Source organism: Toxotes jaculatrix, chromosome 16, assembly GCF_017976425.1.
Source record: "Toxotes jaculatrix isolate fToxJac2 chromosome 16, fToxJac2.pri, whole genome shotgun sequence".
In the NCBI taxonomy this organism is placed as follows: domain Eukaryota; kingdom Metazoa; phylum Chordata; class Actinopteri; family Toxotidae; genus Toxotes; species Toxotes jaculatrix.
The window spans coordinates 23,108,441-23,126,092 of NC_054409.1; the positions used below are offsets into that span (position 1 = coordinate 23,108,441).

Consider the following 17,652-nt stretch of genomic DNA (forward strand, 5'->3'; position numbering starts at 1 on the left):
GTGGTGGTGGTGGTGGTGGAGGGGGGGGGGGGGTGCAGGCAGGGGAGGGGATGGATTTGAGATTTCCACTCAGTGTAACTGATGAATCAATATTAACTGAGGCAGTGTTGGTCTGTTGGTCAGTGCCCTGAAACGTAGCAGAGACATTCATGGTCCCCAGAGGGTGAATTCTAATGACTAAGTGTCTTTCCCTTAATTTTACATGTGGTGGTCCTGTTTGACAACGCTCTGGGTCACATCATTACAAAGAGCTGGAGAAAATGCAAGAAGGAAAAGATCTATTCTGTAATCTGAAGGTGCCTGATCGACTGCAGCCAAACGTGAGTAAGTGTAACTCATGCAGATGTGAATCCTTCCTCCAGCAACGGCAAAAAAAAAAAAAACAGATTCGAAAAATCTCATTTGCTAAAGTGGACATTAATTATGACAGAGTCCGCTCCGCTAAGAGATAATGTACATAGCTCCCAGAGAGGACACAATGGGAAGCATCTGATTTGATGGAGCCTAATGAAGCTTCATCACGGGAACTTAATGGCTTCTGCTATTCAGCCAGACCGTTCAGGGCTAAATGAAAAGCTACAGGATCTCAAGTGGCCGGCATCTTTGCAAATTCACTCAGAAACCAAATAAAAACTCCCTACGCACATTACATCAAGGAGGCCGGAAATAGTTTTAATGACTGTTCGACTGAAAGGTCTGTATGCAAATTTCAAAATAGCTCAGCTTGAACCAGGGAATATAAAGAAAAGTGTGTTGTGATTTAAAACACACTGAATGTTACGGATGTTTGACTGTGGTGTAGGAATCTTACCATAAAAGTGCTGCAACCAGGTTTCTCAAATACAGCAATTCATGGGTTTACCTTTGCGTTTTCATGTGTTTTCACTTTACGTGTCAGAAACACCTGAGATTAAACAAAGGTCACAACAACATGTCAAGGAACCACGGCATAGAGCTACAGTATGACCTTTTTTTTTCTATTATTTTCTGGCTGAAACATTTTCCAAATTCTAAATTAAATTATAAAAAATATCTCACCATGTTTCTTTTTTTGTGGCCAGTGAAAGACCAAAAGAAGGTTATATATATATAATATTAAGCATCAGTTTGAGGAAAAAACATTTAAATTAGGGTTCGTATTTAACAGTGACACTTGGGTTTTCACATTTGATGTAATCTTTCCAAAAGGAGCTGCAAGCAACTGAAGGAGTCATGAGCAGTTCACACTCTTTCATACCAAATTAAAAACTTTTTTAAGCCTTCTTTCAGATTTGCAATTTGCCTTCTAGGTATATACAAATATTTTAATGGATTTTTCAGGTTTCTATACACACACACACACACACACACACACACACACACACTGGGACACATGGCTTATCTCTGAGTCGCAAACATGTTTTTTTGTGCCACTCACCACCAAGAGTGTGGATTACACCAAGGCCCAATTTCTGCATTTGAATGGATTGACCTTTCCAGCAGCCCGAGGCACCTGCAGACCTCAGGGACGGAGCTCAGACAGGTGGAAGACGAGCACTGTGCGTCCTCGACTCTCGCAAAAGTCTGTGGATGCAACTTTAAACTTTTCAGCGATCAAGTACTTCGCTCATTTAATTTGAACGTTAATTGGTTTTTCATGCACAGAAACGAGCAAATTATGCTTCACACATGGTGTAGTTTTAAAAGAAGAACCAGATGTGTGACAGAAACACAATTACAGTATCATGCTTTGCATGATGAAGGAAATTACTCTTTATTGTGTCTGGTTCATAATCAACAGATGATTATGTTTGTCATGGAACTAGTTGAGCATTTTGGCGTAATTTGGATTTTGCAAACAGTTTATCGTTCACATTTCATGTTAACCTCTGCTGGAGACAATGCAAGACACCATTTTTCAGAGACAGCGTAGTGTTTGTTTGGGGTTTTGCTGAAAAAAAAGAAAAAAAAAAAAGAGCCAGACCACAGCGTTGAAGGCTCCGGGGTTTGTTAGGGCCACATCACACAAGGCGAGCGTGAAAAAAAGGCGTGTGTGAACGCCGTGTAAATCCCAGCAGGTTGCTGGATGTGAGCTGGATGTTGCTGTTGAGTGAATGGAAACCATCAGACAGTCCTCCTTTTTCCTCCTTTTTTCCTGAGGAAAGTGCGCCTCCATTCCACTGGTGCTGAGCATGTGAGTGTAGATGGAGAGGAATGACGATAAATTCCACCTTGACCTTTAACCCATCCGGTGAAAAAAGGGTTAGACGCCTTACTAATGTCAAACATGAGCAGTGAAACGATGTTCAGTCGATGATCTGTCAAACAAAACAGGACCAAAACAAAAAAAAGTGGCAGGTAAAAATCTAAATAATGTGTAGTGACATTCAAATAAGTTTCCATCATGGATCAGTTGTTTAATGATCAGCTCTGTGGAAGGACTGCTGCAGCCACCTGAGGCAGACCGAGGGCAGATGACCTCTGATTTACGTGCTGTGTGAGCGTCTTTTGGTATCAGCTGCCCATCTCTCTCTCTCTCCCCTCCCTCCCCCTTCCTCCCCCTCCCCCAGTCTTTATCGCTCAACTTGTCCATCCCTGCTCTCGTCAGAACCACGCAATTGGTCGGGTAAGGGAGGGGGGAGCAGTCCACGGTGGGTGACAGCGACCCTGACAGTTGGTCGTTACAGGATTTGGTCCTATAAAAAGCGGCGCTGGGCGCAGAGCAGCTCAGACTTTCTCCGCTCAGGTGCGCCTTCCAGACAGAGATGCGCGTTATGGAGCGCACTTTCCGAGAGCAGCTCTTCTTTCTGGTGCTGTGTCTGTCTGTCCTCAAGGGAGACTCCAGATATATTGAGGTAAGTGTCAGGACATACTTTAACGTACTTTGAAACGAGTTCCCGTTAAACTTCTCTCACATTTTTTTTCCCCTGCAGAACAACGAGATCTCAAAAGATGAATTATATTCGATTTTCAACTCGGAGCTCAAGAGAGAAATACCTGAGGAGATCATGTATCGCCGACCTTTACGTAAGTCATATGAAATATATCGACAACATTTTGCAATAAGAGATGATTGATGGACACTTTTTATGTTTGTATGAGAGAATAAAAAGAGAAAGGTATCCATCTTAGATACACTGTTTTAAATCCAAATTATATCATAAAATAAAATAAAATATAAAGATAAGACATATATTGACATATAAAGTCAATTTCACTACATTTCAGTTGTTTCCAATTTCAGTTAACTTTACTGAAATAACATGAAATGTATTAATTTTGAGAAATTAGAGAAGGAAAAAGAGGATAAAGTAAAAAGGGACAATAAGGGAAACAAACTAAAATACAATCTATTAATATTATTGAAGTATAAATGCTGTTTTCTGGTGGTTTTGCTTACTTTGATTGTACAGATACGTTCACACGTGAATCTCTGTCTGTCTCCCAGGTTGTCTGGACATGGTCGCAGTGGAGGGTCAGTTCACCTTCACGGCGGAGCATCCTCAGCTCAGCTGCGCTGCTTTCTTCATGGCAGAGCCCTCTGAAGTGATCAGTGTGGATTTTGACAGCGTGGACATCGACTGCAGGGGAGGAGACTTCATCACGGTAAACCAACAACTTCTGCCACCAAACGCCTCCTTTTCCTCCTTAGACATAAAAATCCATCAGGTGTTAAATAACATTTAGTTCCTAAAGAACCTGACATGTCAATTTATTTACTTACTTACTTAAGGCTGGTGATGAAATTAAAGTTTGTTTTTGTTTTTCCTCCATGGTTTCACGCTGATGCTTTCCTTTTCTGTTAAGATCTTGTCCTCTCTTTAAACTAATCTTTGACTGAATCTGAATCTCCTCCGTGTTAATGTGTCCCATGCAGGTGTTTGACGGCTGGGTGATGAAAGGAGAGAAGTTCCCCAGCTCCCAGGATCACCCCCTGCCTCTGTACGAGCGCTACGTGGATTACTGCGACTCGGGCTCACTGAGGAGAAGCGTGCAGTCCTCTCAGAACGTGGCCATGGTCTTCTTCCGTGTTCACAACGCCGGCAGCAGCTTCACGCTGACAGTCAGGAAACACATCAACCCCTTCCGTAAGCAGATTGTCATTATTATAAATGAACTTTAAAATGCAGACATGTGCACCAGTGCAGCCCTTTCAGATGTCAGTCCATTTGTGCAGCGATTCATGTGTGAGTCTGTGGTGATGATACAAACCCAGCAGGGAGCTTTAGTCATCAAGTGCACCAACAGGGGACGGTTTGCCATCGCTGTGTCTCTGGATCTGGACCAGAGTCACACTGCGAGTGCTTTCCTAGACCAACATGTAAGGAAGAGACAAATCAAAGAGCCTGTGTGATGATTTTACAAAATTAACATCACTTTTTTTTTCTTTAAAACCATGAAACGATTAGTTTTTGTTTTATATCTCTGAAGCTTTCACTTATTTGGTTTTCACAAATCACCTCTAAACATTAGACATACAACTAGAACAACATGAATATGAATAACGTGAGGAGCTGCTTTCTAAGTTTGGCTTCCTGATCCTTTGCTAGTGGTGTGTCCTTCCTTGAGGCTGTGAGTATCTTCCCTTGCTTCTACATGAGAATCCATCAATCCATCAATCTGTCTCCTTGCAGCCTGTAATGTCATCTCCCAGTCACCAGAGGGCAGTTACACAATGGTGATCCCGCAGCAGCACAGAAACTGCAGCTTCTCCATCATATATCCAGTGGCGATCGACATCTCGGAGTTCAGCCTGGGACGCTACAACAACTTCCCTAAGGTGAAGAAAATCACTGAACACTGATTTCTGCGCAGTTTCTGCTTTAACATCCCTTCAGAGCTCTTTGTTCTTCTCCTCACCATGTTTTTTTTCTCCACCACTCCAAAACAATGGAGGAGAATTTAGGTTTAAAACAAAACAGTAATATGTCTGCAGATCGAGATATAATTTTATCATGTTCCCCTGCATTTTTCTCCCAGATCCCGACACAGTTAAATTCTACCCTCTTAATTCATTGTGACAAACTGAACATCAGTCCACTGGCTCCTTTTGAGTTACATTATTTGCCGCGTTAAAAAGACACGTGTTGGTCTCCACAGAGGTCCATGCCTGGATGTGCAGAAACTGGAGATTTTGTGCAGCTGCTGGGAGGAAACGGCATTGACACGTCAAAGCTGCTGCCCATCACAGACCTCTGCATTTCCTTCACTGGTCCCAGTGAGTACACACTAATCTCCTTCCTTCCTTCCTTCCTTCCTTCCTTCCTCATTATGCAAAACTGCTGGCTGAACTAAGACGTACTGTTTCCTCGCCGTTGTCCTGCAGCTCACATGAAGATCGGTTGTGAAAACACAGTGGTGAGGATGGTGTCCAGCGGGAAGTTTGTCAACCGAGTGTCTTTCAGCTACCGGCTACTGGACAACCAGGAACTTCAGACGATCAAACTCAACAACGTGGAGGATTTTTGTTTCAACAACTGATCCCTGCAGGATCACAACGTGACAAACGTGTCATTTGACTGCAAACATTTTTTTAAATTATTTTATCACAAGCAACAGATCCATCCGCTCCATCCCTCTGATTAGACAACATGTCTTAAATCCAAAGGCACTGACATAAAAGAATATGAATAATAAGATATATACAGCCACAGCGATGTTATGAAATTCAAACTTCCAAAATTCACTTTTTTTTCATCCTCTTTCTTGTTGCTAAATCAAACTTAATGAAATTTTCTTTTTGTGTTTGGTGGAACTGCTGTTGTTTTTATCTTTGCTTTGTGTACAATATGTGTATTTATTAAGATGATACTGTTATTACGTTATGTATGGGTTCATGGTCAACATTCTTGAAAAGGAATGGTGCTAAAAATGAATGTTACCTTCCGATTATTTTGCTGAATGATACTCGACGCGGTGAGTCATTTCCTGCCACAGATGACATAGGAGGTAATAGGTGAAGTGTTCAGTATGATAAATACAAGTGTTCATTGCCATTATGCAGTTGAATTTGTATAAAACCTTTTTGTAATAAAATTATACTGCATGACAAAGCACTCAGCCGTGGTTTTGTTCTTATTTCAGCTGTGACAAAATGCACTACCTGTGTTAATTTGTGAGAAACAAAGCTGTGCACTAAAGCTCTCCACTCATAAACACACCAGAGTGTATTCAAAGACTATGGGAGAATATGTTTTAAACACAATGTGCAGATACAAAAGTTATAAAAATAAAAAAAAACATTCAACATTTAAATGTCTCCAATGGCAAAAACGAAAATAATCCTACGTTTATGTTACTGTCTGATTTACTTTTGTGATCTGCTCTATGTAGAATACTGTCATGTACATGTTTCTGCACATTTTCCATACATGTACATTTCCACATAACAGATATTCACCACTGTTCTTGCTCAGGAAATTCCTGCTTCTGTTCCTGCCTGTTCTGTGCACTGCCCCATTAAATTACTTTCAATTCATTAGCTTCAGTGGAGGATCACATATGGGAGGCATTTTACTGCTCCACCTTCCCAGACAGCATCGTTTCTGTTTGTTTAATGGTGTATTGAAACGGGGCCAATTCTTACTGTTGTTAAAGAACTTTAGAGGCAAATTCTGTGACTGGATCATATAAAAACCATGTTTTGCACTCAGGGAATCTCAGCATTGGTCTTTCAGACAGTCTGACCATCACTTAGACCAACACTCTGTTTCAGCCTGAAACATCTCAACAACAAAGTCCAGTGAAACATCTCAGTGTCTGCTCTAGATACATGTCCAACAAATTCTGGGGACAAACAAACTCAGCAAGACAGGAGACAAACTGACAAAGAGACAGGGGAACAACGAGACATATACGCAGAGGGTAAGTGGACACAGGTGATACACATTAGGGCGGGGAAGACAATCAACAAGGCGGGACAGGAAGTTGACTAAGAACAGATACACAAGGCATGGGGCTTCAAAATAACACAGAACCTGCATTTCTAAAAGACAGAGCAGACTCTCGCTCATCACCGCAGGTATTATTGCAGGTATCTGCTGTAATACAGTAAATTAATAAACATCCATTTGAACCAGGTGAATTCAGAACTCACAGGCTCCTGTAAACAGCCATGATGCCATTCAGGGTGTTAGAGAAGCGCATGCCGCTTCCTCATCCCCTCAGATATGGAACGATGTCTCTCTTTGACGACCGTCTCCAGTATAAAACACCCCTCACTGTCACTACAGAGAGAACAGCAGGCGATATCTCTGTGAATGATGGCTTGAATGGCACAAACCAATGGGGCGACCAGTGATTAAAGGCCTGCAGGTGTATTATCATTGACAGACACCTGCAGCCACAGCTGGTGATGAACGAGCGCGTGACGATGACGCCGGGCTGTGCAGCAGAGGTCAGCGTGTGTGCACGTATCCGCGCGTGAACGCACAGTGGTCTTTCACTAATTTAAATCTGAACAGTACAGGAGAAGAAAATGTGGACACAAAGCAGCTGAGCCGCCGTCTAAAGGGACAGTTCTCTCATTTTCCCAGTGCACCATATTGAACAGTATAAGACTCACATTTTCCCTTTAGTATGTTTGATTTTCTGAATTTACATTATATTTCTATCACCTGCTCATATGTTTGAAAACCTGTCACTGTCTCAGGCAGCTTCCTGTGTGTCCCCTGTGTGCCCAGTGATGAGATTAATGAACAAGCCTGATGACGCATTCAATCCATGAAATTAGTAAACTAAGAAAACATGGTTTATAGGTTATTTTCTATGGGGACTGTCATATATGTTTTCTATATACTGTCAGCCGAGTCCTGGTCCCAAGCTGTGCTGCAGTCACATTACGTTCTTTTATCCTGTCAAACAGTTGACGCTTGTAGATGCGTGTTGTGGACTGACAAGTGGATCGTAATGATGATGGTTCTATTGAACTCCTCTATTACTCTACAGATTGAGAAAATCAAGCATGACATTTGAGTGTGGCCTTTCTGCGAGGGAAAATTATCAATAATTTGTCAGTCGCTCAGTGGGGGGCTTAGACAGGATACAGACACTCAATATTTTGAGTGCAGTTCCTCCCGAACCATCACTTTGAGCAGTAACATTTGTTGCTTTGATAAAATACTGTACTGACCAACAGAATAAAAGACATTTTAATGCCTGTATTATTTCCATTTCACTATTTTCTTTTCCTCTGCAAATATATTTTTGATTATTTTGAACATCTACACTGAGTGGTGTTTAGGATTTTTTCCCCCAACTTTTAGTCATGCTAGCTGCATAGGCTGGTAGGCAGGTCAACAAGAGGGCAGTAGGTCAAACACAGGTACAGGTGACTCAAACAGGAAACAGGAAGAGATTACAAGAGCTTCCCCAACAAGCTTGATACATAAGCAGCATGGACAACCAAGCAGAGGAGCTGCAAATGAGCCGATATATATATATAAATACTGACAGGGCTAATAGGGAAACGGGAACAGGTGTGTAAGTAGGCGGGGGGGTTAAGGGTTACTGCAGGGCAGGTGTGTGTGAGTCAGGTGACTGGATAGGCAGGAAAATCAAAGGGCATCTAGTGGACAGATCCTGGCCATGACATTCCCATCAGCCTCAGCTGTACTCTGTGTTCAGTGCTAGTTAGCAAACATTAGCATGCTAAAATGCTAAGCTAAAGATGGTGGATATAATAAATATTAAGCCTGAAAAACATCACATGGTTTCCACAGGTTAGGTCTGATGTAGTCGTATAACAAGGTCGAGTGAAAGAATGTAAAACATTATTATTTGTGCAAACATTTACTATTATACTGTTTGTGCCCAAATGGGAGCATGTTTATTTTAATTAATAAAGATTTTCAACATGCAAAATGCACGCACACTGTGAACATCACACAAAGCCCACCTGATTTTTATTTCCAGTGCGAGACGCACATCAGGCTGTACATTGCACAACAGGGGCAGTGAGTCTTCACTTGTGTCTTGTCGTCATCCCCCCGAGGGATGACCACACAGTTTTCCAGGGTAAAGCAAGCTGCTGTGGAAAATCTGCCTTCCTCACGTGCTGTGCTTCATAATAAAAGTCATGGCTATTTTAGAAAGGTCACCGTCCTTCCTTCCAAAAGACGATGGACTCTTCCTCTCAAAAGGATACTGAGCAGTAACGTCTCTTTTCATGATACCCAACACGTTTACATTGTTTGTTTCTTAGTTCCATGCATGGTATATATTTCATGCTATGTCTTATATTTCTTGTCTGTCTTTATTATTTCCCTTCTTTCATATTATTCACTGGTGGAGCAAGGTCCATATCTCATTCAATTTCCACTCAATTTTCTCTTTCTTTATCATCATCTGAGGCTGTATATAAGGTAAGAAAACGCTCAGACCATCGCACACAGACACAGGTCACTCCTAATGAGGAGTTATGACACAAACAGTGACGCACAAAGTGACGAAACGAGGGAGAAGACAGCATGTGGGAGATAAGGTCTCGGGGCGTATTTTAAAGACATTCTTTGCAGGTAGCAGCAACATTCAGAGAAATGACACTTGAAGAGAGGAGAAAGTGTCCTGGAAACCTTTAAACCCCAAACAAATTCATAAAAATCTGCATTTATGTGCAGCTCACATATTTGTTAATATAGAAAATCTCCAGGTGCAGCTGTCTGGATCTCACCCCTCATTTCTTCCCTCTTTTTTACCTGTATTTTCTTTTCTCTGTAGTTTGCTTCATGATGTTTTCAGCAGCTACGTGTTCCTCCAGGCATGCCCGGACCTTTCTCTCCTTTTCCTCCGCTGCCTTTCTCCAGGTTTTATTTCCATCACACGTCTTGACATCCCATCCTCCTCCTCTCTGTGGTGTCAAAGATTCATGAAACACTCTCAGTGTTTCTGGTCTCCTTGTGATTCCTGAGTCACGACGAAGACCTCGGTCTGTAACATTTGTAGAGAAAAACAGAAAGTTACTTCATTTTATTTCAAACACAGACATTAAAAATCTCCTTAAACTATATTTATATCAAACACAGAGTGAACCTAGTTTTGCTAAGTGTTTCTTAATTTCCAGTAATTTTCTCCCACACTAACAGGACTCTGATTATCCTGAAACAGGAAACCATCAGAGATGGTCACGACTGATGCCTCAAACTTTAAGATCTATAGGAAAAGTATTCTCTGTTCCTGAACATGACTCTCACAGGACGTAAAAAGACAACTGCATGATCATTTTGAGGAGTTTGTGTGGAAGAGGAAGGCAATCACGAGAGTGAGAGTATAAATATCCACATTTCAAAATGATCAAATGACACTTATGATTGATTGCAACCTTTTTAAAAATTGAACAAAAAAAAAAAAAACATAATTACTGCATGGCATCTTCCCACGGGAGATAGGGTGATTATCCTGCTCGATTACAGCCAATCACACACAAATTGCATTGTAACGGTGAGGGCTTGTGCAAGCGCCATCTGCGCGCATAAAAGCATCTCACTTCATCTCACTTGCCACTGTATTTTGTTTCAGTAATTTTCCTCCACGTCACAGCTGAGAATGTCACTGCAAATTAACCGTCTGGTTTGGTATTTTGGGACAAGGGACATTACAGAGGAAAACCCTTAGAAAATACAGCTTCAGTCTGCACTTTCATCCTCCCCCGAGGTGGAGGGGAAGACGCGCCGGTGTGATGGGCTGATGCCGCTGGACGCAGGTGGCCGGCGCGTTCTGGGATCGTCATGCGTCATCGAGACATGGTACACAGTCAGTTCCCAAAAGCACAGCCTCTCTCGCCTGTGGTGATGTCCAGTGAGAGAAAGCTGAATGAGAGTTGCTCACACACACACACACACACACACACACACACACGACTTTGGAAAGTAAATTTACTCAAGTACTGTACTTAAGAACTATTTTGAGGAACTTTTTTTAAAGCTGCCAAGTACTTTTACTCCACTGATGCTCCATGATGAACATATTATCAGTCTAATAATGTCAGATATGTAATAATACATCAGTCAGTGGGGCCATTTTTCTGCAGGAAAAACTTACTTTTGCGACTCGAATTCTTTTTTTCTGTACTTTTTCACAAGCAGTATTTTGAATGCAAGACTCTTCCTTGTATTTGAGTATTTTTACATGATCAGTACTTAAATAAAATTATCTTAATGCTTATTTTATCAGTGCACATGTCCAAACATACTATGCAATATAAACTGTGTCACGTTTTCCAGTTTCCAGAGGATGCAAAGCCTTTTATTTACTGCACTCATTTAGTTTTTACACGGTGCCACCCAGAGTCTATAGTAGTTGTGATTCAGTTTGTCACATAAGTTCTCACATTAAAAGACATTTAATTCAAAAACAGATGAATGTTTGAAATATGTCAGGAAAGAAGAAAAATGGAAAAAGATTTTCTCATGTGAGTCATTTAAAAATCATTAAATTTTACAATGTTCATTAAAACCTTTATCGCTGAAACAGAACACGAACAGTTGGTTTATAATCGTGAGCCTTTTTCCATGATTCTAACTTTGCACCAACACGAAGGAAACAAACATTTCTTCTTGGGAGAGACTGACAGAGACAGAGACTGACAAGAAAACTGACAAGGGACAAAAATCTTTCCTACTATTCACATTTAACATTTGACATTTATGATGGAAGAAGAGGGAGGGTCTCAGCGGGGACAAAAACTACGAGGAACTGATGACAGAGGATTTTAAAAAGACACATTTCTTGATGACAAATGTGTCTTTTTAAAGGTGAATGCCACTGAATGAAGTGGCAGTTCTGACTGTTCTATGCTGCCTTTCACAGGCAAAACTAGATGAGAGGAGTTTTTACAGTTTTAAACACAGCTGACAATAACAACACCGTGGAAGATTTAGATCACTCTACGATAAAAACGACATTAACTTGGATTAAAGGAACTTGGCGTGTGTCCACAAAGTCATTGTTTAACAGCTCCAGGCTGAAAATTTGTAAAATTTTTTGTTTCCCCAGTTTTTTTGGATCTGTGTGTCTAAGAGTCTACAATCATATTATCTCGCACTGTGGGAAATACTAAAACAACTTATTCAACTGATGGATGTTTCCTGCTTTGTTTTTATTGTGACGACAGTTTTAAACTGATGATGGAGATTTACAGTTGGTTTACAGTTGGTCTTTTGCAGACGTCTACTTGTTTTTGTTTTTCTGCTCTTGGAAGAAGTCGTTGCAGGCAACGGTCAGGGCGGCAACCAGCACCACAAACTCATTGAAATCCACCTCGTTGTCTTTGTTAGAGTCCAGGTCGTTCATGATTTTCTCCACCAGCATTGGATCCTTCTGAGACTGGAAACAAAACAGGAAAGAACGTTAATCCAACAAACAAGCAGCAATTTTAGCAATTAAAAAGATTTTCAACATGTTATACATCAGTCATCAGTCTGTCCACGTAGGACGAGTAACACTCACAACACTATGATTGTTATTGGAGTTTAGAATTGACTCAAGGCAAAAGCTGCGATTCATGTCTGACAGAGAGCAGAGTGATGTTTCTGTGAAATGACCCATGAGCTGCAGCTGATCACACACGACAGTTATTACTTTGGTCATTTCCTCCTGGAATGAGAAACAAGACACGGCTTCCCTTTTCCCGCCTCGAACCTCCGAGGCAAAGGGATCTTTATGCTGTCGCTCTTATTAAAGTCAGAGCTGGAATTTTAATTCCAGTCCACACATCAAAACCAGACGGGATTTATTTCAATGGGAACATTTCACTGAGTTCTGTTGTATTTTCTGCATAGTTTTGAAATTTAATGGTCAAAAAGACTCAAAAGCTTCATTTGAGCAGAATGAAGCTTTTTATTTATTTGTCATCGGACTGGCAGCATAAATAGTGAAATAAAAATGAAATTATAAAGTAAAAAATGAAATAAAAATGACTAGAATTGGATATTTTGTCCAGAATAAAATAAAATACAAATAAAAACAGCAAAACTATCAATAACATTTCTACTGTCTCACATTTTGTTTATTGTATTTTTCTATAAAAGCTACAGAAATTACCAAATTTGGACATATGTGCTTTTTCATCTTGAATAACATCTGTCAAATTGTTTCAGGTTACCTATTTCTAGCTAAAATAAAATAAATAAATAAGTTGTACTAGAATAAACTAAAAATCAGTCTGAATCAAACCTGCCAATTCTAAGCTGAGAGCCCATTTAACCTAATGACAAATTTAAATAATTTAAATTTCAGTTTCAGTCTGGGGAGAATCTTTTTCCTAAAATAAACTGTGCATATATTTACAGTAACCCTTCAAGCCTCGGTTTCCCAGTGACAAAGTTGTGAGTGAAAGGAAACTGAGGGTGAATGTTGGTCTCGCCGGGCCTGCGTCTGTTCTCAGAGGTGACTGCAGCCCCCGGGGATGTGACGACATCATGGGGGTGTCTATATTTGGAGGCGATATGGGCCACTGATGATGATGACGATGTGTGAGCACCTGAGGCTTCCCGTCCACATGAGGGAGGACAAGAAGTGAAAAGAAGAAAAGGCATCTGAAAGCATCAGGGGTTTTAGGCCTCGGCTGTTTTGTTGACGCGTTGGTCTCGATCATTTGAAATCGCAGGTTCGCACACGCTGCTATCACACACACACACACACACACACACACACACACTCGGGGGCTGGGGGCTCAGTGTAAATGCCCTTATCTATCTCCTTCTCCGCGTCCTTTATTTCCCACAGTGCTATGATGTGAGAGCCACCAGCAGTTACACTTTGACGGCAGGAGAGCAATCGATGAGAAAACTATTTTCCTCCAACACAATCATTTTTGAAAACAGGGTTATTTCATTTACCTTTGGAGCCACTGAGGCATCAGCTAAGCATCATTCAAACACTGGTGATGGTCCTTAATGACTGAATCACCATGAATACCACCACTGACTACACATACAAAGATGTAAAGGTGCACTAACACATTTCCATTAATTAAAATGTAAAGTCATATGTCCCCTGTCCTCTCTATACTCTGCTACGTCACATCAACAGACCATAAACAAAACGAGCAGCAACATAATCATAATACTGAAACGTCTGCCTTACCGTGAGGAAGTCCGTGAGCTCACTGTTCAGAAGTTGCTTCAGCTCGCCCTTGTTGAGCTTGTGTTTGTCTCCATCATTTCCAGAGTAGTTGTAGAAAACAGCTATCAGCGCATCCATCGCACCCTCGAGCTGGCTCGGCATTCTGCTGGAAGGATGAAAACTCTCGCAGCTTCCTGAGGAGGGGGGGACATTTTTATGTGTTACACATTTAATTGCATCAAATGAACATTTTTCATGTAAGAGTAAGAAAAATACCAATCACTGATCAGTGGGAGAGGTGTTCTTACCTGGTTAGAGTCCTGTACGAATGTGATGAGAGACGCTGCGGCTCAGCTTGTTTATTAGGAAGTGAGGAGAGGCTAAGTGGGCCTTGCTCTATCTTTGTGACGATAATTAATTCCACAGGTGAGACGCCCATGGTAACTGTCTTCCTTTCCAGGTTTTAATCAATGCTGTTAAGTGAAAAACAAAACATGTACCAGTGTAACCCCGGAGGCCCCGCGGGTATTCATCAAAACCCGAGCCAAGCACGGACCTTCACACATGTGTCTGCATCGCTTAATACATCCCCAAAGTGACTCCAGCTCTCTGCAATACTTCATCAGGGGGAGGATGGGTTAAGACCTGTCAGAGAAATCTCACTTGTATTCATCTTAAAGGACAACGTGCATGAGCTCATTGTTTAATGTGTTTCTAATTATGATGAAGGCACATTTCACACATTTTTCCTCTTTTTAATGTTTGAAGCCATGAAGCCATCTGAGTGCAAGTATCTTGGTATGTCTAAGTACATGTACTGTAAAATACATGAAAATCTGATGTACAAAAAACTGCAATGATAACTACAGAGTTGTTGCAGACCAGAGAGCTTCACTGACAAGTGCCTTGAGTCAAAATAATTGATTTGAAAGACATTATCTTAATAAACTAAGTATATTTTAGTGTCACGTCCCAAACAGAGAAAAACAGTTCAACAAATGCAGTGGTTTTTAATTTTTTATCCGTTTTAAATCCTAATGACCTTGTTGTTAAGAGGTGATGTACAAACAAATATTTGTTGAAGTTAATTTTATAAAATGTGCTGTTGAAAATAAGTAGTATATAAAAGTAATTAGTTAAATCTCATCATAAGCGTATTATCCCATTTACGTCATTTAACCACCGGTTTCACTTCATTTCGGTTTTAAAGTCAAGCCTGTGGCGACTTGCTTTGCTGTTTGCTTTCACCTTGTGATTCAGAATCATCATGTCCATCATTGGTGGGTGTATTTTTAGCGGCAGCCACGTTCATCCTTTGCCATTTTGTGTCTTCTGGTCCCTCTCATATTGTGATCGTCCCTCCTCTGTCACTGTGTCAGAACTGACAGTGGAGAATAACACTCTATTCAGCCCGTAGCCCCCAAAGACAACACCTGAGGGATGTTAGTTGTCACGTGTGCCTGCAACTTTTCTTGCCACGGAGAAAAGAACTTTCCATTTATTAAGGTGATGAAACAGTTTCCCCTCACAGCTGCTAATGGCGAATGTTGTGCAGGAAGGTGACCGATGAAACCCCTGGCACAAACTGACACCACATCAAACACTGAAATGCTGTAAAATTATTTTGACACTACAGAATCCAAAAAACAGCTGTGGATCTGACGCCAGATTTTTACATCTTACATCCTGTCATATAGAATAAAGTATATTATTTATCATACCAAAGATTTATTATAACAAAAAGTATTGTGTTCTGATTTATACTGTCACAATTTTGTTATTCTTTCAATTATTATTAAAAAAAAAATGTTTTATTTATCTCAATGATACATTTCTACCATCTGGAGCTAAATAGAGCTCAACAGTCATTTTCATGGAGTAATATTATAATAACCACCAGGCTCCTCACCACATGCCTTAAAGAATAATTTAATTAGCCTGTGACAGAAACACAAAACATGAGTTACAGTGGCTTCATGTGTCTTTTACAGGAGATTTTAAAGCCCTGCTTGTGGTCTTTAAGGTGATGAAAACGTTGCCTCCTCCCTACCTGACAGATGATGCATCATTTTATATCCACTCGTGTGCCCTCGGGTCCTCTGCAGTATCTTCAAGGTCACTGCAAAGACAATGGGAGATGATGTATTTCGTTCTGTTTGTCTCTCAGCGTTTAAACGTCCTGCTGCAACATCGAGAAGGTGAGTCAGTAAACATTAAGACGTTTGTAGTAATTCCATCTGTAGTCAGAAATAATGACTACTGTGACACGGGGAGGGAGGGGGAGGGGGGGGGGGGGTCAAGGACTTGGACCCATAGACTGTAAAAAACATGGACGTAGCACCCGTGACGTCACCCATTGGTTTCATGGGAGTCGGTTTTGTGACCAAACCATGGGCATCTGAGCTGCGCCATCTTGGATTTTACTGGGAGTGCACTTTCCATATTTGGCGAAGTGGCGGTTACTCTACGGGTCAGCCGGCCGAGAACCCGGCCACTTAGCTCGGAACAACCGAGCTAGCCTGAGGCTAATCAGCTAGGCTAACAAGCAAAGCGGCAGCTACATCCACCACAGGACAGTCCCCGAGTCCGACCCGACTGGCTCGACCCCGTACGACCGCGACACATAGCATACAACAGAGATCATAATGTTGCTGCTGTGTTTTAAACATGACTGTTTCAGATAGAGAGGTTTTAGGTGGAGCTGCAGGGTTTGGTGGAGTTGTGGGGGGAAATTTATTTCTAGCCTATTACTTGACTGTGAAACAACCATTATTATATTAAACCGTTAAAAAAAACAGTATTGTTATTATTGTCATTACTATTAATGATAAAAATAATGATAGTAATATTTTAAAATGTTTAATATTTACCGGCTTTCAACGCTGACTCCATCCACTACCCACTTACAGTTACAGCAGCACACAAACAACAGCAGCCGCTTACTGACGGAGCTGCTCTGTCCATGCTATGTCGGACTTTTTAAACAGAAAAATGAGACGAAATAAAATTGTAGCCTAGTATTCCCACAATAAACGGACTCTGAGAGTACGGAACACACCGCAACAGCGTTCCTAACATTAGCTGCTCCGGTCCTCTATCTGTATCAGCAGCGACCATAAACCGGCAATGAAGTCATAAGCTAGCGGCAAAATATGCTAATACATGCTAATTAGCGCAAACATCCAGGTAAAATAGTGAGAAATTTACTCACCGAAAAACCTGCAACACAGACTCCTTCGGCGGTCGGTTAGTACAGTCTACACTACAACAAGCCATACTGTCACAAAAACCTGTCCGAACATTGGCAAACAAACACGGACACTGCAACCGCTGGAGGTAGCCGGAGGCCTCTGGATGTAGCCGCCTAGCCCAGCCGATGCTTTAGCAAAGAGCTAACTACCAGTGCCTGTCTATGGGCCTATCACTCATGGGCCTGTTCACGGAGGTGGAAACTATCAATAGAGACCAAACAAAAAATGTACCAGGCTGTAAATATGTTTTTTAGGCTGTAAAGTTGGCTATTTTAATATGGGGGTCAATGGAGAATTGCTAATTTCTGGAGCCAGCCCCCAGCGGCAACCGGGGACCTGCAGCTTTTTGAATGCGGAAGTG

At 41.3% G+C, this 17,652-nt stretch overlaps 2 protein-coding genes across 2 annotated transcripts; one reads left to right on the forward strand and one right to left on the reverse strand.

Moving 5' to 3' along the window:
• The first annotated feature begins 2,742 nt into the window (after positions 1-2,742).
• Positions 2,743-5,741, forward strand: LOC121195609 (corticotropin releasing hormone binding protein). The gene is made up of 7 exons (XM_041059184.1): positions 2,743-2,834; positions 2,913-3,006; positions 3,428-3,585; positions 3,857-4,067; positions 4,614-4,759; positions 5,080-5,197; positions 5,306-5,741. The coding sequence occupies exons 1-7, from the start codon at positions 2,745-2,747 to the stop codon at positions 5,458-5,460; spliced, it is 972 nt and encodes a 323-aa protein (XP_040915118.1). The 5' UTR covers positions 2,743-2,744; the 3' UTR covers positions 5,461-5,741.
• Positions 5,742-12,144: 6,403 nt separating this feature from the next.
• s100z (S100 calcium binding protein Z) lies at positions 12,145-14,450 on the reverse strand. Its single transcript, XM_041059054.1, has 3 exons — positions 14,349-14,450; positions 14,062-14,234; positions 12,145-12,300 (listed from the first exon to the last, which is right to left on the reverse strand). Exons 2-3 carry the CDS (start codon positions 14,200-14,202, stop codon positions 12,145-12,147), a joined length of 297 nt encoding a protein of 98 aa, XP_040914988.1. The 5' UTR covers positions 14,203-14,234; positions 14,349-14,450.
• Positions 14,451-17,652: the final 3,202 nt, after the last annotated feature.